This window comes from Triticum urartu, chromosome 1A (assembly GCF_056163025.1).
Source record: "Triticum urartu cultivar PI428250 chromosome 1A, HENAU_Tu73, whole genome shotgun sequence".
In the NCBI taxonomy this organism is placed as follows: domain Eukaryota; kingdom Viridiplantae; phylum Streptophyta; class Magnoliopsida; order Poales; family Poaceae; genus Triticum; species Triticum urartu.
The window spans coordinates 293,819,351-293,846,853 of record NC_141873.1 but is presented as its reverse complement, the minus strand read 5'-3'; the positions used below and the strand labels follow the sequence as shown (position 1 = coordinate 293,846,853).

Here is a 27,503-nt window from a genome sequence, read left to right as displayed (position 1 = left end):
GCTCTGCCCGGCTGCCCATCACCATGCAGGCCCTCCCCCAAATCTTCCTTGCAAATACGCATCCAATCATGATATGGATCATGGTCTCATCGTGCTGGTCACACAGTGGGCACATGCTCTAATGAGGAAGCCTCTCTGTGCTAGCCTGTCAGAGGTCCAACATCTGTTCTTAATAGCCAACCATGCAAAGAAATGGCGCCGCAGATGGGCTATCGACTTCCAAGTGAATGCCGCCGTTGGCATGACCTCGAGCCGTGAGAATTTGGCCGCGTAAATGAATTTTTCCACAGCACTTCTCCCACGCCCACCGAATCGAGTCACGTCTATCACTTCGAATGTGGGCCTCGTCCACTCATCGCCACATGTCCATGAATTGATGAAGCATGGTGGCCATGAGATTGGGCCCAATGTCAGCTGCCCAAGTATGATTCAATAGGCCGCGACTTTATTCCTTAAAAAATTGATCGTCTATAAAAACAGGGTTGCTTATTGTCTAGCTAATCGTAACGTTCTGATATTATACTGTATTTCTAAGCTGGTATTTTTTTAGGAATCTAAACTAGTATTATTAGTTGACCATAATCCTGTTTTCATGAAATAAAACTCATTTTACTCCGAAAAAAGTACTACCTCCGATTCATAATAAACGTCATAGTTTTGAATTAATCTTATAATTTGAAATTGTTACGCTTATTTTGGATCGAATAGAATACTAGCAAATACTCCCTTCATTCCAAATTACTTGTCGTGGTTTTTTTATGATGGAACGAAGGGAGTAAGAGAGAGTATTTCTCAACTGGCCACACTGCCCACCCGAACACATGCACAGCGGAGCCGCAACACACGCACGCACCAGATGACCCGAACACCGAGCGCAAACCCTCCGCTACAAGCACCGCAGCCGTGCATCGAGGATCGCACGGCCAGGATTCTTCTGGGGTTAAAACCCTAAAACTAAAAGAGGGCTCGCACCGAGCAACCCATCCTCCCGTCCCGACCCCTATCCGTTCCCCCACTCCTGGTCTCTCTCCCGCTCCTATCCTCTCCTCCTCTCCTCCCCTCCTCGCGCCGCCGCCGGCGCCCACGCCGCGGCTTCCGCTCCCCCCCCCAGCCAAGGTGAGCGGCTCCCGGCTACCACTAGCGGCAATACAATTTCTTAGCATCAAGCATCAACGCGGTTCTGTTTGCTCCAGGAGCGATTGGATCTGTACTTTTTGCTGACTTAGGTAGGTTCACGCGCCTTGGCGAGATTCGGCTCGCGCGATGCGGCTCGAGCGGTTGGACTGGTTTCGTTGATGGGCCTGCGATCGAATCTGGAAGCGGCGCTTGCGCTGTGTTCCGTGTAGCACGTATGCTACTTGGTAGTGATTTCATTTACGGAAGGTATTTGCGGTGTCATATGAGAGGTGGGCTTTGCTTGGTCCCGGTCTCGTCGTGCGCAGAGCTTTATTAGTATTTTTTTTATGGAGTCTTAAGCACAGAAATGGGTGGATAGGTTTACATTCGATGATTATTACTAGCTTTTATATCGTTATCATGACAGATATCAGAGCTGTGGGCAATTTGTTCCATCACAGTCGGTTGTAGTGTCAAGCCATTTAATTAGTAGTAGTATCTTTGATTAGTGGCTCAGCAGACATGAGCCAGAAGCGACTAACATTGGTCTGGTTTTGCCATGTCAGCTGTATTTGTATGGGTGATTAGTTAGGAAGCATTAGTTACTTGTTTGAACCTGATGTGGTCAAGGTTATTCCCTGTCTATGTGCAGTTGGATCCAGTCATGTTAGTTACCGAGCTGCATGTTTTCTGTTCTTACGCGGACCTCTACTCTGTTGTTGTTTGTGAATGCATCTTGTCTTTGGTGTTACTCGTTAGGTTAGCCTGTCTCTTGCATAACTGAAAGAAACATGTAGTGATCTTATTTGTCTCTCATGCAGATGAATGTTGAAAAGCTCAAGAAGATGGCAGGTGCCGTGCGCACCGGAGGGAAGGGTAGCATGCGCAGGTGCTTCTTCTTTTCATAGATGCATCCAAGATGATATGATGCATTTTAACTATTTTGCTGTATGTTGGCATATAAGTTTGTTCTGCTTAAACATATGCATTTTGGTATGTATGTGGAAATAGTGCTACCCACGTTATTATTATTATTGTGTCATGTAAGATTGATTAATATGTTTTGTATGCATATGATATCTGTGCCAGTGAGATGCTAGTGAATTTGAAACCCTATCGTCATGTTAAATATGGTCCCTGTGTCGGTGTAGGAAGAAGAAGGCTGTACACAAGACCACAACTACAGATGACAAAAGGCTCCAGAGTACGCTGAAAAGAGTAGGAGTGAACACCATCCCTGGTATCGAAGAGGTCAACATCTTTAAGGATGATGTGGTTATTCAGTTTCTCAATCCTAAAGGTGGTACCCCTTGACAATAAACTCAGTTCTACAGGATTAGTTTTCCACTTCCTTACATATGTTTCTTGGTTTCCTTGCAGTGCAAGCTTCGATTGGTGCTAATACATGGGTGGTCAGTGGAACTCCACAGACAAAGAGTATGCTTCTTCCATTAACATGTCTTTGATGTCGTTTGCCCTCGGTCATTTTACTTCATTCATGTTCTTGTACCCACCTGCAAATTGGCAGCTATTTTGTATGTTGTACACATGTCTGTTGTCCACTGTAATAGTTGAATGCTCTCTGTAAAGTATAGTTTCTTTTCTGATGCTTGTGTGACAGACTGACAGTATTTTTATTCTAACTTTTCCTAATCTTGACAGAACTGCAAGATCTGCTGCCATCAATTATCAATCAACTTGGTATGTCTCTATATCCAGTGTTCATAAATACATATCTAGTTCAAAGTTTACAGTGAAGTAATATTTCACGAATAGTACAAAACTAGTGAGTGGTGTCCCTTTACCTTTTTTAACCGTTCCTTGTGTTCAGGTCCTGACAACTTGGACAACCTGCGGAGGCTTGCAGAGCAATTCCAAAAGCAGGTCCCTGGTGGTGCTGCTGGCATCGAGGCTGGTGCCAGTGCAGGTGCTGCTCAGGCTGACGACGATGATGATGTTCCTGAGCTTGTCCCTGGAGAGACATTTGAAGAGGCCGCTGAAGAGAAAAAGGCAGAGTCGTGATTTTGATGCATGTTTACTGTTGTGAAGGGTTATAAGTTAAGCGGCGCCATTAGAGACCACCTCCCCTTTCAAGAATTCTGACCTACCTTATTTGTGCCAGTGGACCGGTTTTGTCATGTACGCGAGTTTCGTCTGATATGTTGGTGGAATTTTGCATCAAAATACATGCCTCTTTTGGTTGCCCTCATTCTCAAATCGTGTCTTTAAAATGTTTCACTCCCAACCCTATGTACCTCCATCATAACTGTGCTATTGTTTTGTCCATGGATCTGTGATTTGATCACTAGAGGTAATCTGAGCTTATCAGCACTGTAAAATCGGATTGATGCTGGTACCAATGGTTAGACTATTTGGTTCCATGAATGTGATACACGAGTGATATGTAGGGGTGGAACATGGCAGGGGATAATCCAAAATACTCCCTCCGTAAACTAATATAAGAGTGTTTATAATACTAAAGTAGTGATCTAAACGTTCTTATATTAGTTTACAGAGGGAGTATCTGATATTCGTATTTGAGAAAATGTCTATTTTTATCTTTTTTTTTTCATGGAATGTCTATTTATATCTGAAACATCTGCATCTGAAACTGACCGAAATGGAAATACAAGATACCTGTGTTTGTTTTACAAATACAAATATGACACGAGATTGTGACTTAAATATTAATATGGAAGTGGATATATCTGTATTTGAATAAAGTTCCATGAACTAATTAAGGAGTTCTAACCCCAACATGCCAATTATCCAACATAAAAGCCTAATAAATTGTCAAAAGTTACTTTTTGTAAGGTAAAACTTAGGAATTAATACGCATTATAGTAGTGTTTGTTCATAAACCTGTCTATTATTAACTTATTATTTGTTGCATTTTGATTATAACTAATATGTGATGTAATCCGTTTTGAATCTGACTAAACATCCGATATGTACATTCGAGTAACATCTGATCCTCATCCGCATCCGGTAACATCCTTATTTGCATTCATATTTGTTTCAAAAATATGAAAACCAAAGAGGTAAGAGCATCTATAGATGGGCACCCTAAACCCCCCTTCAAACACCCGGACGGACGGCCCATTCACCAACCGGTAAAAAACCCGACCCAGACGGGCGCCTCAAATGAGCCTCAAACGCCTGGGCTGATCGGCATCCCTCATATCCAACCTAATTGTAGGGTGAATTTGGGGATGCCCGGACGCGTCCGCCACGTCGAACCCGACAGGCCCACCCCACCATAAATTGTACCAAATCCACCAAACCCTTTCCCCTCTTCCCGCCTCCATCCACCCTTTCCCGCGTCCGAGCCCTCGCCATCCGCCACCCTTGCTCCCCATCCTCGCCGTCGATCCTGATCTGCCTCCCTAGATGTCGTCCAGCCCGTCCATGACAGCCGCGACCGAGGCTGGGTCCGCCTCGTCTATCGACGTCTTGTCCTCAGCTTCGTCGTGCAAGCGGAGAACATCAACCAGAGAGATCGGTGATGGTGGTAGCGAGAGGGGAAAGCGGTGGCGTCGCAGGGAGCGAATGCGGACATTGACGAGCAGCTATCCCCCTACGCCCCGCCGCGCCCGGAACCCCGCACCCCGTCCATCCAGCCGTCGACAAGGATCGCACTGTCAGACCAGGTTGGGACAGAGGAGGATCTGACGGCCGGTTGGGGCATATGGAGAGCTTTTGCCCATGCATATGCCACCGATGGACGTCTATCAGTCGCCGCAGCTCGTTCTGGCGCGGAGAAGCACATGCACCCGCGGTGCCCAACTGCCCACGACCTGTTCGACGAAATGATACAACAAGACTCGGTATGTTCTTGTTGCTCCTGTCCAATCAACTTTACATATGCCATGTTCAATGTTTTGTATAGGCCGCTAGTTCATTTCGGACATGATCCATGCTTGGAAACCATGATCATTTTGGAGTTTATCACGTCGAACATGATCAATGATAATCAAGATCCGACCCAAATGCACTACAAGTTGGGGGATCCAACTTGCTCTTCATTTGAAGTTGGGACAACATCAAATCCCAATCCGAGCAAGAAGAAAAAGAAGCCAAAGAAAGCAGCGGAGCATGCTGCAAGGAGAAGAAAGAGGCGGCGATCAAATGGGAGCTCGAGAAGACCAAGACATTTGAAGAGATTGAGCTTGAGAATGAGAGGTTGCAAATCGCACGGGACACGGAGATGTAAAGATAATGTTGGCAGATGAAGGCCTCTTCGATGAGCATGCAAAGAAGTGGCTTGTGGGAATGAAGGAGATCAACGACCATAGGGACTACTCCCTCCGTTCCAAATTAGTTGACTTGAATTTGTCTAAATACGGATGTATCTATAATTGTTTAGTGTCTAGATACATCCGTGTGTAGATAAATATAGGTCAAGTAATTTGGAACGGAGGGAGTACGAGGCAGCAAGGGCGGCTATGGCAGCAGCGAAGGATGCCACAAGGATGCAGGTAGGGCAGGAGGCAAGGATGGCCACGGAGCAGGCGGCATGGATGGCGTCCGGTGAGTGATCCGGCCAGCCAGCGAGTGATCCGTCAAGTTCGAACATTGATTTCATTTTGGCATGTTTGGATTGTTGAACTATGATTTGTTTTGCTTTGTCGTATTTTGTTTTGAACTGTTCAATTTGAATGATGCGTATCATATGATCGATGTGCATGAATTGTATGTATTTGATGATGCATTTGAGGTGTGTGCATGTGCAACAGCCCAAGTGAAGGGCCGTCCTGTCTATGGATGCCCAGAAACGCGCACGGACGTACAGGGCGGTGAAGGCTGTACATGCTATAAGAGCAATATCCCACCCTTATTATGTGCTAATTGACACTTTACGAGTCATGGGTAAGATACTACACTTCTATTGCATAGGACAGCTGTTTACATATACATGTCTTTGAAGACATGATTCAAGTACGTGGAAATGGACCACACAAAGAGGGAAAAAAAGGTGGGGAAACCTCATGATCACAATCACCGTGATATTTTTATCTTACAAGTTGAGGTCATTCATCATGAACCTGAAAACCTCAGGTAAAGATACTGTGAACCAGCAGCGGCACAAGTCCATATTATAAAGAGGTGGTTTCACCTATTGGCGTGTTGATGTCGAAGACACGTCCAAATTGAATTGAACCGTTCTTGCGCGCACGCATGCAACGTATGCCCGTGACCGTGAGACTGGTCAGGACCCAGGAGCGTGCCAACTTTCCTCAGTCTTGGTAGCAATTGAAATGGTCTTGAATTCGCTTCTAAGCTTCAACAACTCTTCGCTTACAAGCGAGGATGGTTCGACGATGAAGCTGGCTTTGGACACCGGTCCGTGTCATCAGGCCCAGGAGGGGAGCATGCGTGTTGCCGTTGACTCCGTATGGAAAGACATTTTTTTTGTTGCCTCGAGGAGTTTCCCGAATGGATAATTCACGAGGCTACCTGGTCGCATTTCATTTTTGCACAAGTATCTTCATCGATGGTAGATACACTCTTGAAAGAGTCAGCTTTCAGCAGCATGCATTTAACATGGAACCAAATGGCAACGTAACTGGATGACGGAGAAGTAGGAAACTTCTTCCGCATCAAGCGTGGACTGCGTCAGGGGGATACAGCCTCGCCATTGCTGTTTAACTTTGTAGCGGACGTCTTAGGCGCCATGCTCGACAGAGCTCATTTGGCTGGCCACATCAGGGAAGTGGTGGACAACCTGATCCCAGAGGGAGTGTCACACCTGCAATACGCGGATGACACACTCCTCCTTTTCGAGCCCGACACATACAGCATCGCATCGGTCAAGGCCATTCTGTTGTGTTTTAAACTCATGTCGGGGCTTAAAATCAACTTCCACAAGTGTGAAGTGGTGTCCATAGGAATGGACACGACCGAAAGTCAGCGGGTAGCTAACTTGCTTAACTGCAAACTTGGCCAGTTTCCGTTCACTTACCTCGGCCTCCCGATCGCGGCGAAGAAATGTTCGATCGCCGATTGGGAACCTCTCACCTCCAAGGTAGCAGGCAGGGTGTGTCCGTGGAGAGGTAGATTTATGTCTTCAGGGGCTAGACTAATCTTAACCAACTCCGGCCTCTCATCCTTACCTATGTTCGCCATGGGTTTGTTCTTGCTGGCGGATGGGGTACACACTAAGTTGGATACCCCGCGGTCCCGTTTCTTTTGGGAAGGAGCGGGACCCAAACGGAAATACCATATGGTCAAATGGCAGGCCGTTTGTAGACCTAAAGCCTAGGGGGGCCTTGGGATCATCAACTCCAAGCCGATGAATATTGCACTCATGTGCAAATGGATCTGGAAGATGTCTCAGGGTGAGACTGGCCTCTTCCGTGCGAAATACTTCCCGAACGGGAATTTCTTCGAGGCGGCCTCTCGTGGGTCCCCCTTCTGGAACTCCATTCAAGCCCTAAAACCCTTCTTCGCCAGGGGCGCGAAGTTTAGGGTTAACAACGGGCGCTCCACGCGGTTTTGGCTAGACCTTTGGATTGGCCACCAACTGTTGGGGAACGTAGCAGAAATTCAAAAATTTTCCTACGTGTCACCAAGATCTATCTATGGAGAGACCAGCAACGAGGGGAAGGAGAATGCATCTACATACCCTTGTAGATCGCTAAGCGGAAGCGTTCAAGTGAACGGGGTTGATGGAGTCGTACTCGTCGTGATTCAAATCACCGATGATCCTAGTGCCGAACGGACAGCACCTCCGCGTTCAACACACGTACAGCCCGGTGACGTCTCCCATGCCTTGATCCAGCAAGGAGAGAGGGAGAGGTTGAGGAAGACTCCATCCAGCAGCAGCACAATGGCGTGGTGGTGATGGAGGAGCGTGGCAATCCTGCAGGGCTTCGCCAAGCACCGCAGAAGAGGAGAAGAACTTGGAGAGAGGGAGGGGCTGCACCAAAGGCAAAAGGTGTGTTTGAGAGGCCCTCCTACCCCACTATATATAGGGATCCCAAGGGGGGTGCGCCAGCCCCTAGGAGATCCAATCTCCAAGGGGGCGGCGGCCAGGGGAGGAGTCCTCCCCCCCAAGGCACCTAGGAGGTGCCTTCCCCTGCTGGGACTCTTCCTTTAGGGTTTCCCCAGGCGCATGGGCCTCTTGGAGCTGGTGCCCTTGGCCCATGTAGGCCAAGGCGCACCCCCTACAGCCCATGTGGCCCCCGGGGTAGGTGGCCCCACCCGGTGGGCCCCCGGGACCCTTTCGGTGGTCCCCGTACAATACCGATGACCCCGAAACTTGTCCCGATGGCCGAAACAGGACTTCCTATATATAAATCTTTACCTCCGGACCATTCCGGAACTCCTCGTGACGTCCGGGATCTCATCCGGGACTCCGAACAACATTCGATAACCACATACAAGCTTCCTTTATAACCCTAGCGTCATCGAACCTTAAGTGTGTAGACCCTACGGGTTCGGGAGACATGCAGACATGACCGAGACGTTCTCCGGTCAATAACCAACAGCGGGATCTAGATACCCATGTTGGCTCCCACATGTTCCACGATGATCTCATCGGATGAACCACGATGTCAAGGACTTAATCAATCCCGTATACAATTCCCTTTGTCTAGCGGTATTGTACTTGCCCGAGATTCGATCGTCGGTATCCCTATACCTTGTTCAATCTCGTTACCGGCAAGTCTCTTTACTCGTTCCGTAACACATCATCCCGTGATCAACTCCTTGATCACATTGTGCACATTATGATGATGTCCTACCGAGTGGGCCCAGAGATACCTCTCCGTTTACACGGAGTGACAAATCCCAGTCTCGATTCGTGCCAACCCAACAGACACTTTCGGAGATACCTGTAATGCACCTTTATAGTCACCCAGTTACGTTGTGACGTTTGGTACACCCAAAGCACTCCTACGGTATCCGGGAGTTGCACAATCTCATGGTCTAAGGAAATGATACTTGACATTCGAAAAGCTATAGCATACGAACTACACGATCTTTATGCTAGGCTTAGGATTGGGTCTTGTCCATCACATCATTCTCCTAATGATGTGATCCCGTTATCAACGACATCCAATGTCCATGGTCAGGAAACCGTAACCATCTATTGATCAACGAGCTAGTCAACTAGAGGCTTACTAGGGACATGGTGTTGTCTATGTATCCACACATGTATCTGAGTTTCCTATCAATACAATTATAGCATGGATAATAAACGATTATCATGAACAAGGAAATATAATAATAACTAATTTATTATTGCCTCTAGGGCATATTTCCAACAGTCTCCCACTTGCACTAGAGTCAATAAGCTAGTTCACATCGCCATGTGATTAACACTCACAGGTCACATCGCCATGTGACTAACACCCAAGAGTTTACTAGAGTCAGTAGTCTAGTTCACATCACTATGTGATTAACACTCAATGAGTTTTAGGTTTGATCATGTTGCTTGTGAGAGAGGTTTTAGTCAACGGGTCTGAACCTTTTAGATCCGTGGGTGCTTTACAAATCTCTATGTCATCTCCTAGATGTAGCTACCATGTTCTATTTGGAGCTATTCCAAATAACTGTTCTACTTGGAGCTATTCTAAATTGTTGCTCCATTATACGTATCCGACATCTCTACTCAGAGCTATCCGGATAGGTGTTTAAGCTTGCATCGACATAACTCTTTATGTCGAACTCTTTATCACCTCCATAATCGAGAAAATTCCTTAGTCCACTAGTTACTAAGGATAACTTTGACCGCTGTATTGTGATCCATTCTTGGATCACTCTTGTACCCCTTGACTGACTCATGGCAAGGCACACTTCAGGTGCGGTACACAGCATAGCATACTGTAGAGCCTACGTCTTAAGCATAGGGGAAGACCTTCGTCTTTTCTCTCTATTCTTGCCGTGGTCGAGCTTTAAGTCTTAACTTCATACCTTACAACTCAGGCAAGAACTCCTTCTTTGACTGATCCATCTTGAACATCTTCAAGATCATGTCAAGGTATATGCTCATTTGAAAGTACCATTAAGCATTTTGATCTATCCTTATAGATCTTGATGCTCAATGTTCAAGTAGCTTAATCCAGGTTTTCCATTGAAAAACACTTTCCAAATAACCCTACATGCTTTCTAGAAATTCTACGTCATTTCTGATCAACAATATGTCGACAACATATACTCATCAGAAATTCTATAGTGCTCCCACTCACTTCTTTGGAGATACAAGTTTCTCATAAACTTTGTATACACCCAAAATCTTTGATCATCTCATCAAAGCGTACATTCCAACTCCGAGATGCTTACTCCAGTCCTCAGAAGGATAGCTGGAGCTTTGCATACTTATTAGCATCTTTCAGGATTGACAAAACCTTCCGGTTGTATCACATACAACCTTTCCTCAAGAAAAACATCGAGGAAACAATGTTTTTTGACATCCTTTCTGCAAGATTTCATAAATAATGCAGTAATCGCTAATATAATTCCAACAGACTCTTAGCATCGCTACGAGTGAGAAAATCTCACCGTAGTCAACTCCTTGAACTTGTCAGAAAACATCTTAACGACAAGTCGAGCTTTCTTAATGGTGACATTTACCATCATTGTCCGTCTTCCTTTTAAAATCCATCTACACTCAACAGCCTTACGACCATCAAGTAGTTCTTCCAAAGTCTACACTTTGTTTTCATACATGGATCCTCTCTCGGATTATATGGCCTCAAGCCATTTATCGGAATCCAGGCCCACCGTCGCTTCTCCATAGCTCATAGGTTCACTGTTGTCCAGCAACATGACTTCCAAGACAGGATTACGTACCACTCTGAAGTAGTACGCATCCTTGTCATCCCACGAGGTTTGGGAGTGACTTGATCCGAAGTCTCATGATCAATATCATAAGCTTCCACTTCAATTGGTGTAGGTGCCACAGGAACAACTCTTTGTGCCCTGCTATACACTAGTTGAAGTGACGGTTCAATAACCTCATCAAGTCTCCACCATCCTCCCACTCAATTCTTTCGAGAGAAACTTTTCCTCGAGAAAGGACCCGATTCTAGAAGCAATCCCTTATTGCTTTCGGATCTGAGATAGGAGGTATACCCAACTGTTTTGGGTGTCCTATGAAGATGCATTTATCCGCTTTGGGTTCGAGCTTATCAGCCTAAAACTTTTTCACAGAAGCGTCGCAGCCCCAAACTTTTAAGAAATGACAGCTTAGGTTTCTCTAAACCATAGTTCATACGGTGTCATATCATCGGAATTACGTGGTGCCCTATTTAAAGTGAATGTGGTTGTCTCTAATGCCTAACCCATAAATTATTGTGGTAATTTGATAAGAGACATCATGGTATGCATCATATCCAATAGGGTGCAGTTATGATGTTCGGACACACCATCACACTATGGTGTTCCAGGCTGTATCAGTTGTGAAACAATTTCCACAATGTCTTAATTCTGTGCCAAACTCGTAATTCAGATATTCGTCTCTATGATCATATCATAGACATTTTATCCTCTTGTCACGATGATCTTTCAACTTCACCCTGAAATTACTTGAACCTTTCAATAATTCAGACTCATGATTCATCAAGTAAATATACTCAACATTTACTCAAATCATCTGTGAAGAAAGAACATAACGATATCCACTACATGCCTCAGCACTCATTGGACTGCACACATCAAAATGTATTACTTCCAACAATTTTCTTTCTAGTTCCATTTTACTGAAACCGAGGCTTTCAGTCATCTTGCCCATGTGGTATGATTTGCATGTCTCAAGTGATTCAAAATCAAGTGAGTTCAAACGGTCCATTTGCATGGAGTTTCTTCATGCATATACACCAATAGACATGGTTCGCATGTCTCAAACTTTTCAAAAATGAGTGAGCCCAAAGATCCATCAACATGGAGCTTCTTCATGCGTTTTATACCGATATGACTTAAGTGGCAGTGCCACAAGTAGGTGGTACTATCATTACTATCTTTTGGCATGAACATGTGTATCACTACGATCGAGATTCAATAAACCATTCATTTTAGGCGTAAGACCATTGAAGGTATTATTCAAATAAATAGAGTAACCATTATTCTCCTTAAATGAATAACCGTATTGCGATAGGCATAATCCAACCATGTCTATGCTCAACGCAAACGCCAATCTCGATGGTAGAGGGAGCGTGCGATGCTTGATCATATCAATATTGGAAACACTTCCAACACATATCGTCAGCTCACCTTTAGCTAGTCTCCGTTTATTCCGTAGCTTTTATTTCGAGTTACTAACACTTAGCAACCGAACCGGTATCTAATACCCTGGTGCTACTAGGAGTACTAGTAAAGTACACATCAACACAATGTATATCCAATATACTTCTATCGACTTTGCCAGCCTTCTCATCTACCAAGTATCTAGGGTAATTCTGCTCCAGTGGCTGTTCCTCTTATTACAGAAGCACTTAGTCTCAGGTTTGGGTTCAACCTTGGGTTTCTTCACTAGAGCAGCAGCTGAATTGCCATTTCATGAAGTATCCCTTCTTGCCCTTACCCTTCTTGAAACTAGTGGTTTCACCAACCATCAACAATTGATGCTCCTTCTTGATTTCTACTTTCACGGTGTCAAACATCGCGAATATCTCAAGGATCATCATATATGTCCCTGATATATCATAGTTCATCACGAAGCTCTAGCAGCTTGGTGGTAATGACTTCGGAGAACCATCACTATTTCATCTGGAAGATCAACTCCCACTCGATTCAAGCGATTGTTGTACTCAGACAATCTGAGCACAAGTTCAACAATTGAGCTTTTCTCCCTTAGTTTGCAGGCTAAGAAAATCGTCGGAGGTCTTATACCTCTTGACGTGGGCACAAGCCTGAAATCCCAATTTCAGCCCTCAAAACATCTCATATGTTTTGCGACGTTTCAAAAACCGTCTTCGGTGCCTCAACTCTAATCCGTTTAACTGAACTATCACGTAGTTATGAAAACGTGTATGTCAGACATCCACAGACGACGTTCGAGGTTCAGCACACTGAGCTGTGCATTAAGGACATAAGCCTTCTACTGAAGCAAATGAGGACTATCCTCGGTTTACGGACCTAGTCCGCATAATTGCTACTATCAACTTTCAACTAATTTTTCTCTAGGAACATATCTAAACAGTAGAACTAAAGCGCGAGCTACAACATAATTTGCAAAGACCTTTTGACTATGTTCAGGATAATTAAATTCATCTCATGAACTCCCACTCAGATAGACATCCCTCTAGTCATCTAAGTGATTACATGATCCGAGTCAACTAGGCCGTGTCCGATCATCACGTGAGACGGACTAGTCAACGTCGGTGAACATCTTCATGTTGATCGTATCTTCTATACGACTCATGCTCGACCTTTCGGTCTTCTGTGTTCCGAGGCCATGTCTGTACATGCTAGGCTCGTCAAGTTAACCCTAAGTGTTTTGCATGTGTAAAACTGTCTTACACCCGTTGTATGTGAACGTAAGGATCCATCACACCCGATCATCACGGCGTGCTTAGAAACGACGAACTGTAGCAACGGCGCACAGTTAGGGGAGAACACTTCTTGAAATTTTAATGAGGGATCATCTTATTTACTACCGTCGTTCTAAGCAAATAAGATGTATAAACATGATAAACATCACATGCAATCAAATAGTGACATGATATGGCCAATATCATATTGCTCCTTTTGATCTCCATCTTCGGGGCTCCATGATCATCATCGTCACCGGCATGACACCATGATCTCCATCATCATGATCTCGATCATTGTGTCTTCTTAAAGCTGTCACGTCATCTATTACTTCTACTACTACAGCTAACAGTTAGCAATAAAGTAAAGTAATTACATGACGTTTATGTTGACACGCAGGTCATAAATAAATAAAGACAACTCCTATGACGCCTGCCGGTTGTCATACTCATCGACATGCAAGTCGTGATTCCTATTACAAGAACATGATCAATCTCATACATCACATATATCATTCATCACATCCTTTTGGCCATATCACATCACATAGCATACCCTGCAAAAACAAGTTAGACGTCCTCTAATTGTTGTTTGCATGTTTTATGTGGCTGCTATGGGTTTCTAGCAAGAATGTTTCTTACCTACGCAAAGACCACAACGTGATATGCCAATTGCTATTTACCCTTCATAAGGACCCCGTTCATCGAATCCGATCCGACTAAAGTGGGAGAGACAGACACCCGCTAGCCACCTTATGCAACTAGTGCATGTCAGTCGGTGGAACCAGTCTCACGTAAGAGTACGTGTAAGGTCGGTCCGGGCCGCTTCATCCCACGATGCCGCCGAATCAAGATAAGACTAGTAACGGCAAGCATATTGAACAAAATCAACGCCCACAACTACTTTGTGTTCTACTCGTGCATAGAATCTACGCAATAGACCTAGCTCATGATGCCACTGTTGGGGAACGTAGCAGAAATTCAAAATTTTTCCTACGTGTCACCAAGATCTATCTATGGAGAGACCAGCAACGAGGGGAAGGAGAGTGCATCTACATACCCTTGTAGATCGCTAAGCGGAAGCGTTCAAGTGAACGGGGTTGATGGAGTCGTACTCGTCGTGATTCAAATCACCGATGATCCTAGTGCCGAACGGACAGCACCTCCGCGTTCAACACACGTACAGCCCGGTGACGTCTCCCATGCCTTGATCCAGCAAGGAGAGAGGGAGAGGTTGAGGAAGACTCCATCCAGCAGCAGCACAACGGTGTGGTGGTGATGGAGGAGCGTGGCAATCCTGCAGGGCTTCGCCAAGCACCGCAGAAGAGGAGAAGAACTTGGAGAGAGGGAGGGACTGCACCAAAGGCAAAATGTGTGTTTGAGAGGCCCTCCTACCCCACTATATATAGGGATCCCAAGGGGGGGGGTGCGCCAGCCCCTAGGAGATCCAATCTCCAAGGGGGCGGCGGCCAGGGGAGGAGTCCTCCCCCCCAAGGCACCTAGGAGGTGCCTTCCCCTGCTGGGACTCTTCCTTTAGGGTTTCCCCAGGCGCATGGGCCTCTTGGAGCTGGTGCCCTTGGCCCATGTAGGCCAAGGCGCACCCCCTACAGCCCATGTGGCCCCCGGGGTAGGTGGCCCCACCCGGTGGGCCCCCGGGACCCTTCCGGTGGTCCCGGTACAATACCGATGACCCCGAAACTTGTCTCGATGGCCGAAACAGGACTTCCTATATATAAATCTTTACCTCCGGACCATTCCGGAACTCCTCGTGACGTCCGGGATCTCATCCGGGACTCCGAACAACATTCGGTAACCACATACAAGCTTCCTTTATAACCCTAGCGTCATCGAACCTTAAGTGTGTAGACCCTACGGGTTCGGGAGACATGCAGACATGACCGAGACGTTCTCCGATCAATAACCAACAGCGGGATCTGGATACCCATGTTGGCTCCCACATGTTCCATGATGATCTCATCAGATGAACCACGATGTCAAGGACTTAATCAATCCCGTATACAATTCCCTTTGTCTAGCGGTATTGTACTTGCCCGAGATTCGATCGTCGGTATCCCTATACCTTGTTCAATCTCGTTACCGGCAAGTCTCTTTACTTGTTCCGTAACACATCATCCCGTGATCAACTCCTTGATCACATTGTGCACATTATGATGATGTCCTACCGAGTGGGCCCAGAGATACCTCTCCGTTTACACGGAGTGACAAATCCCAGTCTCGATTCGTGCCAACCCAACAGACACTTTCGGAGATACCTGTAATGCACCTTTATAGTCACCCAGTTACGTTGTGACGTTTGGTACACCCAAAGCACTCCTACGGTGTCCGGGAGTTGCACAATCTCATGGTCTAAGGAAATGATACTTGACATTAGAAAAGCTATAGCATACAACTACACGATCTTTATGCTAGGCTTAGGATTGGGTCTTGTCCATCACATCATTCTCCTAATGATGTGATCCCGTTATCAACGACATCCAATGTCCATGGTCAGGAAACCGTAACCATCTATTGATCAACGAGCTAGTCAACTAGAGGCTTACTAGGGACATGGTGTTGTCTATGTATCCACACATGTATCTGAGTTTCCTATCAATACAATTATAGCATGTATAATAAACGATTATCATGAACAAGGAAATATAATAATAACTAATTTATTATTGCCTCTAGGGCATATTTCCAACACCAACCCCTATGGTCGGAGTTTCGCCAACTCTACTCCATTGCAGTCGAGCCCAACCAACTAGTTGCTTCGGCTCTTAGCTCCTCCCCACCCTACATCAACTTCAGAAGAGAATTATCAGGGACGGAAATGGCGGAGTGGGACCGCCTTCGGGATTTGATCGCGGATGTTCGCCTGTCGGACTCCGCGGACACGGTCTCTTGGAGACTTTCGGGCTCTGGCAAATTCTCTATCAATTCCTTATACAGAGAGCTTACCCGCGGCCAGGTCCCTTCGGCTGCCATGGGGCTTTGGAAGGCTAAAATCCCTCTTAAGATCAAGGTCTTCCTCTGGCAACTATGCCAAGATCACCTTCCTACCTCTACCAACCTTGCTAAGCGCAACGGCCCCGCCTCCGGCCCTTGTGCTTTGTGTGGGGTTCCGGAAGATGCTGACCACGCTTTTTTCCGGTGCTCTTTGGCGCGCTTTGCTTGGAGCGCGGTCCGTGAGGCCGCGGGGGTGGATTGGGATCCCCGCTCCCGAGCCGCGCTAGTGTCTTCTTTGTCATTGGTTTATGGTCCGGCTCGTCGGGTCATGTGGACGTGTGCGGCGGCCATGTTATGGGCTATCTGGCATATTCGTAACAAGTTTACTATTGAGGACGTATTTCCCTCGCATCCCGCTGACGTTATCTTCAAATGCATCGTTTGCTTGCAGCAATGGGCACCGCTGGGCAGACAACAGGACTCTGATTTTCATCGCCAAGCTCTTTGCCGTCTTCGCTTAGTTTACGCCGAGTCCCGCGCTCCGTCGTCCGCGCCTTCTGCTGTCGCATAGGGATGGGCAGCCCCTTTTGATTGTAGTTTCAGCCGAGCCTGCGCGCTCGTTTCGCTAGGCCGGACGTGCCTTGTAACATACTTTATTCCTTCTCCGGTTGCTGTTTCCAAGACCTGCTCGTCTTATATTTGGTGCCGTGTGTTGATCATGCGGTTGTCATATGCTGCCTATGTTGTGGGCTTTATTAATTTAAAGCTGGACGTCCCTGGCGTCTATGTTCTAAAAAAACGTAACTGGACGTGGTCGCGTTTGTTTATCCGCTCATTAGTTTGTGTTGGAAGGATCGTTGGTTCAGATTAGTAGTAGTGGCATGTCCATACTCTTTACATCCACTGCACATAAAATACTCCGACGACCGTAGTAGACGACGAGCTCTGACGACGGACGATGCTCATGCTCCCTTCCCTTGAGGTCGCGCGCTGCTGCCCATGATGCATTTGGCCGCGTCCGGGTCTCCGATGAGCCCGATACAGATGCGTATGCCGGCTCGTCCATCGCGTGAAAACGACCGGGATCCATTTGGATTTCCGCGATTTCATCGATGCTTCGCCGAGTGGAAGAAAATCCGTCACTTCGGCAGGCTCCTTCCGCGGTACGCTGTTCGCCGGCCAGGGGGTGGGTCCAGAGCGGCCGGACGGTGCAGATCGAGGCCCTCTGCCTCTGGTGTGATCTCTGTCACGCGTTCAGTCGTCGCAGTACTAGTCGTCCTAGAAGAATTGTGGCTTCAGGTCCACAGCCACAGCCACAGACAGCTCACTTGACCCGTCTGCCCCACACAAGGTCAACTCGAGTGGCGTTGCGGTGGTGGTGCCATCTGAGATCTCTCGGTCGCGATAAAACGGAAAAAACCCGGGCCGATCCCAGCGTGCACGACGGCCGGAGGAGCTCTGCTCGTGCCGTGGCCGTGCGGCCCCAGATTGACCTCGCCGATCTACACGACCCCGGAAAACGAAAGAAACCAACCCAAATCAGGCCACGGCTCCGCTCCGTCATGGCCTGACCTCTTCTTCTCCTTCGAAACCTTCCCGCGGTCCACGGCGCTCCCGGGCCCACACGTCAGACACCGGCGGCACCGTGCACCGGGTCCATCGGCGCGCGTCGTGGTCGTGGCGCATAGACGGCCCGGCCGTTCGTTCTTAAACCCCCGCCCCCCCTTCCTTCCTCCTCGTTCGCCTCGCCGCTCAAAAACGAACGGAAGGAAATCCCAAATCCCGTTACAGGAGCGGCAGCGGAGGAAGAAAAAAGGAAAGAAAAATACCGTTGCCCTCCCGTTCCGTTCCGCTCGGCACTCGGCACTCGTAAAACCCAGGCCCCGAGGGAGAGGCATGGGAGAGGAGACCCTCGTGCAGGCCATGCCGCTCGCGCCCCACCGCCACCACCACCACGTCCACCCCGCCGCCCCGGATCCGGCCGGCGTCGAACGTAGAGACGACCATCCGGCGGCGCACGCTCCGCGGACCCGGACCGGGATCGCCGCGGCAGGGGACGCGAGCGAGGAGGAGGACGTGTACTACGCGCGCAAGATGCTGCAGGGCGTGGTGCTCCGCCCGCCGTCGCACCTCCCGCAGCCGGAGGCGCCGCCTGGGCTTACGAGGGTGGTCTCCACGCCGGCGCCGAACGGGCGCGCGGAGGTGGAGGAAGGGCAGAGGCACGTCGTCGAGCGGTCCAACTCCGCCGCGGCCGTGGTGGACGTGGCGTCCATCGGGCGCTTCTTCCGCGACCGGCGCGACGTGCTGTCCTCGGCCATCAACCGCCGCATCTCGTCGCTCAAGGAGGCGCCGGCCCCGGCGCCGGGGGACGCCTGCTACGGCGTGCAGGAGATCCACCTGCCCAACGTGAAGGTCACCGTCCGCCTCAAGGAGGCCATCGCCGCCGACGCGGAGGAGGACGACGGCTACGGCCACTCCTTCTCGGGCAGCCACATCAAGGGCCGGGTCAGCTTCTTCTCCCGCTCCGGCTGCCGCGACTGCGCCGCCGTGCGCGCCTTCTTCCGCCAGTCGGGCCTGCCCTACGTGGAGATCAACCTGGACGTGTTCCCGGAGCGCGAGGCCGACCTCGCGTCCCGGGCCGGCGCCGCCGCGCGCGTGCCCCAGATCTTCCTCAACGAGAAGCTCCTGGGCGGGCTCGTCGTGCTCAACTCCCTCCGCAACAGCGGCGAGTTCGAGCGGCGCGTGCGCGAGGTCGCCGGGAGGCGGTGCCCCGACGCGGCGCCGCGGGTGCCCGTGTACGGGTTCGACACCGATGCCGGCGAGGAGGGGGAGGAGAGGGAGGACGCCATGGTGGGCATCGCGAGGGTGCTCCGGCACCGGCTGCCCATACAGGACCGGTTCGTGAGGGTGAAGCTCGTGAAGAACTGCTTCTCCGGCGCCGACATGGTCGACGGCATCGTGAACCACTTGGAGTGCAGCAGGAACAAGGTGAGTTGCACTAGATTATTACTGCCTGCCTCGATTCTGTTTCGTTTGACTTTTTTATTTTAAATCTTGATGGTTGTTTATCGTTGCATGAATGGTGATGGTGGTAGTCTTGGATTAAACGTGTTGGGTGTGAATAGTAGTTTAGATCGTAGTATCATTTTCTCACAGAATTAACTTGATGATGGTGCGCATTAAGCTGCACCTCGAGTTATTTATGCAAATTGGACAAATATTAGACAGTGAATATGCATGGAGTTTAAATGAAGCAAAATCAAGTTGGTCATGTGGAGCATGGGTTTTCTGATCAAATTACTTGACTACTTAAATTCTGTTTAGAATCCAGCCATGCTAGTTAGCATTGTCAATACTGAGTACATTTAAGTCATGCTCAATTAATTCAGTAAAACCGAATGCTTGGCTGTCATGCACTGCTGAAATGCCGAACTTTAGAAATTCAAATACGATGCTGTCTAAATCATCGTATTTGAAGGCAGCGATCATACCGAGGAACGTATCGGTGAAAACGAGGTGCCCGGAAGCAACCGCTGTCCAGGATAGGATAGGATCACGCGCGCCGTGCCGTGCCGTGCCGGGCCGGCCCGCCTGCTCTCCTTCGGTTTCCCGCGCCGCAACGGGTGAGCGGAGCACAACGGAACGGGGCAAGCAGCCGCTCCCCACCACCGGCTGGCTCGGTTCGCTGGCACCCAATCGAGACCGGCGCGGCGTGAGTACGTATGCACTCGTTTGACCATGTTGATCCGGATAGTAATTGAACAGGTCGTGCGTGCTCGACCGCACTGGTCGTGTGATTCTGTGCCGACCACGTCGCTGACCATCACAGGACACACAGACACCCTTCTCTCTCTCTCGGTGCTATCTTCGTGAGCAGAGTCCCTGATTGGCCCTGCGTGCTGGAAGATGTGATAAGATTTTGGTCGGGTTGGAAAAATTAGGGTGATTGGATTAGTGGGGTGGACGACCGCGCGTGATAGATCCACTGCTACTACGTTCTTGGTGCTTAAGCACCGACCCATCATACTATGGTCTAGTGCATGCATGCGTATGATCGGCACGTCCCCCCTACTTTGACTTGTAACCAGTGTTGCCGTCTCTGTCCCTGGCTCCCTGCCCTTGGCCTTTGTCTATTTCGTGTTTTCTGTTGCGAATTTGACTTGACTTGAAATGACAGGACTGTGGAGGTCGATCAATCAATAAACCAGCTTAATTTCCTCCTCGATCGATCAATTAAGTAAGACAATAATAACCCCTTTTTGTTACTTGTATATAGGCTGTGGAGATCGGCAAAGAACTCGCGAGGAAGCACTTCATCCACCACGTCTTCAGGTCAGCGTGCAATGCATCACTCTGGATTTTACTTTCATTCCAGTAAAGTTTTGTTCATCAATGAATGAACGTTGAGTGGATATGCGTGCAGGGAGAACGACTTCGAGGATGGCGCCCAGAGCCTGTACCGCTTCCTGGAGCACGACCCGGCCGTCCCCAGGTACTACAACTTCAGGGGCTCCACCAACGACGGCGAGCCCAAGCCCGCCGCCGCCGTCGGCCAGAGGATGACCAAGATCATGGTCGCCATACTCGAGGCCTACGCCTCCGAGGACCGCCGCCGCGTCGACTACGCCCGCGTCGCCGCCAGCGAGGAGTTCCGGAGGTACGCCAACCTGGCGCGGGACCTGCAGCGGGCGGACGTCTTCGCCCTGCCCGCCGGGGAGCGCCTCTCCTTCTTCCTCAACCTGCACAACGCCATGGCCATCCACGCCGTCATCAGGACCGGCCAGCCGGCGGGCGCGGGCGCCGTCGACCGCCGCTCCTTCTTCACCGACTTCCAGTACGTCGTCGGCGGGTACCCCTACTCCCTCACGACCATCAAGAACGGCATCCTCCGCGGCAACCGCAGGCAGCCCTACACCATCGTCAAGCCGTTCGGCGCCTCCGATAAGAGGCTCGAGGTACATGTCTGGAACACCGTAGGAATGGGATCGACGCATGCTCTCCGCTCGCGCTGGGATCTTTATTTTACTATGGCTGTGCAGCTGGCGGAGACGAAGGTGAACCCGCTGGTGCACTTCGCGCTGTGCAACGCGACGCGGTCGAGCCCCACCGTGCGGTTCTACTCCACGCAGGGCGTGGAGCCGGAGCTCCGGCACGCGGCCAGGGAGTTCCTCCTCGACGGCGGCGTGGAGATCGACCTCGAGACCCGGACCGTCCACCTCACCAGGATCATCAAATGGTACTGAGAGCTTGCAGCTAGCTGCTACTCTGTTGTTTGTTCCCAACCCATTCCCATGTGGGTGGGCTGATGCATGTTTCAAGTTCATGGAGAGTTGGTGCTGACTGGCGATTGCTTCGTGCTGTGCAGGTACAGCGCCGATTTCGGGCAGGACAGGGACATCCTCAGATGGATCTTCAACTACCTGGACCCGACCAAAGCCGGGCTCCTGACGCATCTCCTGAACGACGGCGGACCCATCAGCATCGCCTACCAGGACTACGACTGGTCCTTGAACGCCTGAACCCAATTCTGTTTCTGTCTCGACTCTGCGCATACGGCGACGGTACCTGGAGCTAGCAGTAGCAGTGCCGTGGGCTTTTCTCTTTGGATATTGGCAAATGGTCGATGGAAGAGAATTAGAGATCAACCACGCGTCGAGCTTATTACTAGCGATTATACGAGTACTTAGCAAGATGGAAGTCTGAAGGTGTACATATATATAGTACGATTCTGTGAGCCTCTTGGGTGGTTTCCTGCCCGCAGGGACAAGTTGTCTTGGCCTCTTGGGGAGGGCAATGCACTATGTTGATCACATCGCTTTTTCGCAGCGAAGATGTTAGATACAGCAAGTACTCATTTTGTAGTAGCTTCACCGTTGTGTATTAGAGCGTCTCTTTCTTTTTTGGAAAATGATCCAGATCTATTTCGAAGTTTAGTGAAAGTATAAAGCATTTCAAACATAATAAAATCGAAATGGCTAAATCACATCTAAATGTTTAAGGATGTGGCATCTAAGTTATTAACCACGGATCTATCCTGCTATAATTTTCGTGCAGTATTGATTTGCGTCCCGCCCGCGCGTCCCCGTGGCTGGCACACGTCGCTCTCGCTGTTGCTGGATACTAGTTGCTCTTTTTTGTTTGTCCGGCCGCTCGTTGCACGGGATTTTTTTTTAAAGAATACAGGAGTAGAAACGCTCCTGGAGCTAATTACAATCGAAGTGAACTCCACCCGAACTGTGCCGATCGTTACATGTTCCTTCTCATTCCTATGTCTTAGGGCTGGCTTGTTTTTCGTTTTTTTCTGGAACACTGTTCCCATACATTCCACATCTAAACCTCTGAATCACTCTGTAGGATTACCGGCCAAAACACGAAATGAAAAGAGCCGCCCCCTCCTTTGGCACTCCCGCGGGCGGCAGGGGAGGCAAACCCTACCACCACCGCCGCTGGGGTCCCCTCCTCCCTCCCCCGTGGCCGCCAAAGGGCGTGGCCGAGCGAAGCCTCGCCGGCGACGGCGGGGATTCCACGTCTCCTCGCACCGGGAGCCTTGGCGCGGGCCGAGGCTGCCTCGCCTGGGTGCCGTGCTCCGCATCGGGCGCGGCAGCATGACGACGGCGCGGTGCAGGTGGCGTCGGGGCTCAGGGGCGGACCCAGGAAAAAACTTGAGAGGGGGCAAACATGTATGGCCATATTCCTGAATTAACAAGGCAAGTATCCATATAAACTAAAACCTGAGCACAATCACTACACAAGATTAGCCAGTTCATTGCAACTGAAAGGAAACTAACAATACGAAGAAAATGACTTACATCAGCATGTCGATATCTTAGTCGAAATTTGCAAAAGAGAACATCGACAGATTGTTCCAAAAATCTAACCTGCAACATGCAACAAAAAAATTCCTATCAAATAGAGAGAGAAATAATAACATTGAAGTATACCACTATTACAAAATAAAAGGAGCTTTAGCACAATACCTTTTATTTTATCTGACAATGATCTTTCATCTCAAGAAAGCGTTTAACCATAACTTCATTACAAAATTGTATTGAACAATTGTTCTTCAATAAAATATTGATTGATCTTCTCGATTATCATTGGCTTAAACTTTCTAGGAGTAAGCACATGACATGAGCCCCCCCCCCCCCCCCCCCCCCACATCAAGTTATTTCTTCTTACATCACCATGCTGGTTGGGAATGTAGTATGCAATCCTCTTTCCCTTTAGATCGATCCGTAGAAAGCTTGTTCAAACCAATAGTTCATGAATCTCGGAGGTTGTTAATTTTCTTGAAGAAGAAAAACCTCCCCCTTAGCTTCCCAGCAACTTTGAATGCCAAAAACTAATACGTTAAATACATTATCAAATCGCCAAATATCATACACAATGATGAAGTGTACTATGAACAAGGAAAAAAATAATAGATGGTATGAATTAAATTGGAGTTTGTCAGTCTGGACTAGCCAATTTTACTTGTAAAATGAGAGATGCATACTAAATTTACATGTTGCAAAAAAAAGTTTGAACTGACCCGGTGCTCTAAATTTATACAAAAGTCAATGAGACTAACATGATTTGTAACCTAGAAATTGCAAGCGAACAAAAAATTTGGTAAGAAGAAACCCTAGAAGAACTGTACTATTACCTCGATATCAATTAGAATGAGGGAATTCCAGAATTGGTAGATCGGCTTCCGTCATGCCGTCGTTGTGCAAAGCTGGGAGAGATGGGCAACGGCAAGTCGCCGATTGTCGGCGGGGAGCAGGCGACGACACGAGGCCGCAATCACGTGAGCGGCGTGGTATGGACGGCCGCCATCTGGTGCCTTTTTTAGACTACCCACAGTGGGAGTAACATAGATAGTAATATCACACATATCTAGATAAAATAGATGATGTGGCAATCAATAAATGAAGAAAGAGAGGCATGTAGTAAGGCTAGTCATAGTGGGAGTAACTTAGCTAGTAACATAACACATCCCAAGACAAGTTTACTTATTTGGCACCTAGTTAATGAGGAGAGAGGTGTTTGGAGTAACATATTAGGCTGGTCATGGTGGGGAGTAACTTAGACTAGTGTCATGCATATGACACTAGCCTAAGTTACTACCTTCATAATGCAAAATAACATAATACTCGTATCTTAGATGCCTTTATTTATTAGCTTGTAGACTCATCTTATCTTGGAAACGCTATGTTACAGTAACATATTATGTTACCACCTCTCATTAATTACTTGCCACATAAGCAAAAATTTCTTGAAGTGCGTTATGTTACTAGCTAAGTTACTCCCACTATGACTAGCCTTATGTTACCATCACATAGCGCTTCCCAAGAAATGTTGAGTCTATAAGCTAATAAATGCAACCATATATGATACTACTTTTATGACACTTTGCACTATGAAGGTAGTAACATAGACTAGTGGCATATGCATGATACTGGTATAACTTACTCCCCACTATGACCAGCCTAACATAGCTAGTTACTACTAGTATGAGTAACATCACACATATCAAGGCAAGATGAGTCTATAGTCTAATAAATGAAGTGTTGTATGTTACTACACATATGTTACTCCCCACTATAGAGGTAGTAACATAGAGTAGTAACAAGGGCATTGTTACTACTCTATGTTACTACCCATTGTGGCTAGTCTTAGGGGGACGTCGTGTGCGTACGTGAAGCAGGCCGCAGGTGTCCATCAAGTTACGCAATCGGCGGGCTCGGGTGTAGCCTATCTCCTCTTAAGTCTGCTACTAGTTCTTTGATGGTGGGATGCATTTATAAATTTGGCGTATATGTAGCTCTGAAAAATAAACAAATAACTGGGCTAAGTGGGGGCAAATGTACTGGGCCAAGCGGGGGCACACTCAGATAGGCAGGACCAGTATATAAGCGTACGTAGCCCTAAAAAAAGTATATAAGCGTACGTGAAAATCGAGTGGGGGTAGCTGCCCCCACAATCTTCAACGTGCGTCCGCCCCTGCCGAGGCCGGGCGGTGATGCGACGAGCGATGTCGAGGAGTTGCTATCCTGGAGCCCCGATGGCGGATGCAGCAGGTCGAGGCGGGCGTTCGGATCTGGCTCCAGGGGTGCGGGCCGTGTGTGGCGCGGGTCACGGGCGGTTGCCCTTGTCGTGGCCTCGTGCTGGCTGGGGTAGCGGCGCGACAGAGGTGGGCGCCCTGCTTCTTCCTCCTCTGCTTGTCAGCTAGGTGGGGCTTGAGGGCGTGGCTGGTGGGTTCTTGTTGCGGCATGGTTAGATTTGGCTGGATCTGGCCCTGCTCGCCGGCGGGTGGCCCGGGGTGCTGGCAGCGGCTGGTCGGGTCGCTGCACGGATGTGGGCTGCGATGGCGTGGTGGCAGTCCATGGTGGCGGCGTGGGTCGTTTCGCGGCGGCGGCTGGACATGCTCCGGCGTCGGTCTGTTGGCGCTCGACTCTTGCGGATGTCCCCAATGTCCTCTCGCGGATGCTGGCGGTGGCCGGTCCGACACCTCGCGTCACAGGGCGGGTGGCTGGGACAAGCTAGGTGCGGATCCAGGCAGGGAGCTCCGGTTGGGTGCCACAGGGGGTGGCGTGTGGATAGGTGGTGGGAGAGATGGGTGGCGCTGATGCGTTCGGGCCACCCATCACCGGCAGGGGTGCCGGACGTCGACGGAGTCCGCTCCCGGTTCACCTCTTCACTGACTTGGTGGCTCCCCCATCGACTTGGTCGGTCCGGTCGCTGATAGTCCTATCGACGGTCGGAGCTGAAGGAAATATGCCCTAGAGGCAATAATAAAGTTATTTTTATTTCCTCATATCATGATAAATGTTTATTATTCATGCTAGAATTGTATTAACCGAGAACTTAGTACATGTGTGAATACATAGACAAACAGAGTGTCACTAGTATGCCTCTACTTGACTAGCTCGTTAATCAAAGATGGTTATGTTTCCTAATCATAGACATGAGTTGTCATTTGATTAATGAGATCACATCATTAGGAGAATGATGTGATTGACTTGACCCATTCTGTTAGCTTAGCACTTGATTGTTTAGTTTACTGCTATTGCTTTCTTCATGACTCATACATGTTCCTATGACTATGAGGTTATGCAACTCCCGATTACCGGAGGAACACTTTGTGTGCTACCAAACGTCACAACGTAACTGGGTGATTATAAAGGTGCTCTACAGGTGTCTCCGATGGTACTTGTTGAGTTGGCATAGATCAAGATTAGGATTTGTCACTCCGATTGTCGGAGAGGTATCTCTGGGCCCACTCGGTAATGCACATCACTATAAGCCTTGCAAGCATTGTAACTAATGAGTTAGTTGCGGGATGATGTATTACAGAACGAGTAAAGAGACTTGCCAGTAATGAGATTGAACTAGGTATCTCGGGCAAGTAACATACCAATGACAAAGGGAACAACATATGTTGTTATGCGGTTTGACCAATAAAGATCTTCGTAGAATATGTGGGAGCCAATATGAGCATCCAGGTTCCGCTATTGGTTATTGACTGGAGACGTGTCTTGGTCATGTCTACATAGTTCTCGAACCCGTAGGGTCTGAACGCTTAAAGTTCGGTGACGATCGATATTATGAATTTTTGTGTTTCGATGTACCGAAGGTAGTTCGAAGTCCCAGATATGATCACGGACATGATGAGGAGTCTCGAAATGGCCGAGATGTAAAGATCGATATATTGGACGACTATATTCGGACACCGGAAGTGTTCCGGGTGGTTTTGGAAAAAATCGGAGTGTCGGAGGGTTATCGGAACCCCCCCGAGAGAAATAGTGGGCCTTATGGGCCTTAGTTGAGAGAGAGAGGGCTGGCCTAGGGTAGGCCGCGCGCCCCTCCCCCTCTGGTCCGAATTGGACTAGGAGAGGGGGGGGGGGCGCCCCCCTTTCCTTCTCCCTCTCCCCCTTCCTTCCCCCTCCTAGTAGGAGTAGGAAAGAGGGGAATCCTACTCCT

The 27,503-nt window shown here is 48.7% G+C and overlaps 2 protein-coding genes across 3 annotated transcripts; both read left to right on the top strand.

Moving 5' to 3' along the window:
* The first annotated feature begins 829 nt into the window (after positions 1 to 829).
* LOC125508682 (basic transcription factor 3) lies at positions 830 to 3,325 on the top strand. Of its 2 annotated transcripts, none has more exons than XM_048673454.2 (6): positions 830 to 1,116; positions 1,938 to 2,005; positions 2,268 to 2,416; positions 2,497 to 2,553; positions 2,779 to 2,817; positions 2,948 to 3,325. In XM_048673454.2, exons 2-6 carry the CDS (start codon positions 1,938 to 1,940, stop codon positions 3,136 to 3,138), a joined length of 504 nt encoding a protein of 167 aa, XP_048529411.1. In that variant the 5' UTR covers positions 830 to 1,116; the 3' UTR covers positions 3,139 to 3,325. The 2 variants fall into 2 exon arrangements, with proteins under 2 accessions (XP_048529411.1, XP_087375126.1); XM_087519000.1 differs by lacking the exon at positions 830 to 1,116 and adding an exon at positions 1,204 to 1,226.
* A 14,691-nt stretch (positions 3,326 to 18,016) lies between these two features.
* On the top strand, positions 18,017 to 22,536 carry LOC125508673 (glutaredoxin-like protein). Its single transcript, XM_048673442.2, has 5 exons — positions 18,017 to 19,526; positions 20,815 to 20,870; positions 20,962 to 21,493; positions 21,578 to 21,774; positions 21,904 to 22,536. Exons 1-5 carry the CDS (start codon positions 18,435 to 18,437, stop codon positions 22,055 to 22,057), a joined length of 2,031 nt encoding a protein of 676 aa, XP_048529399.1. The 5' UTR covers positions 18,017 to 18,434; the 3' UTR covers positions 22,058 to 22,536.
* The last annotated feature ends 4,967 nt before the right edge of the window (positions 22,537 to 27,503 follow it).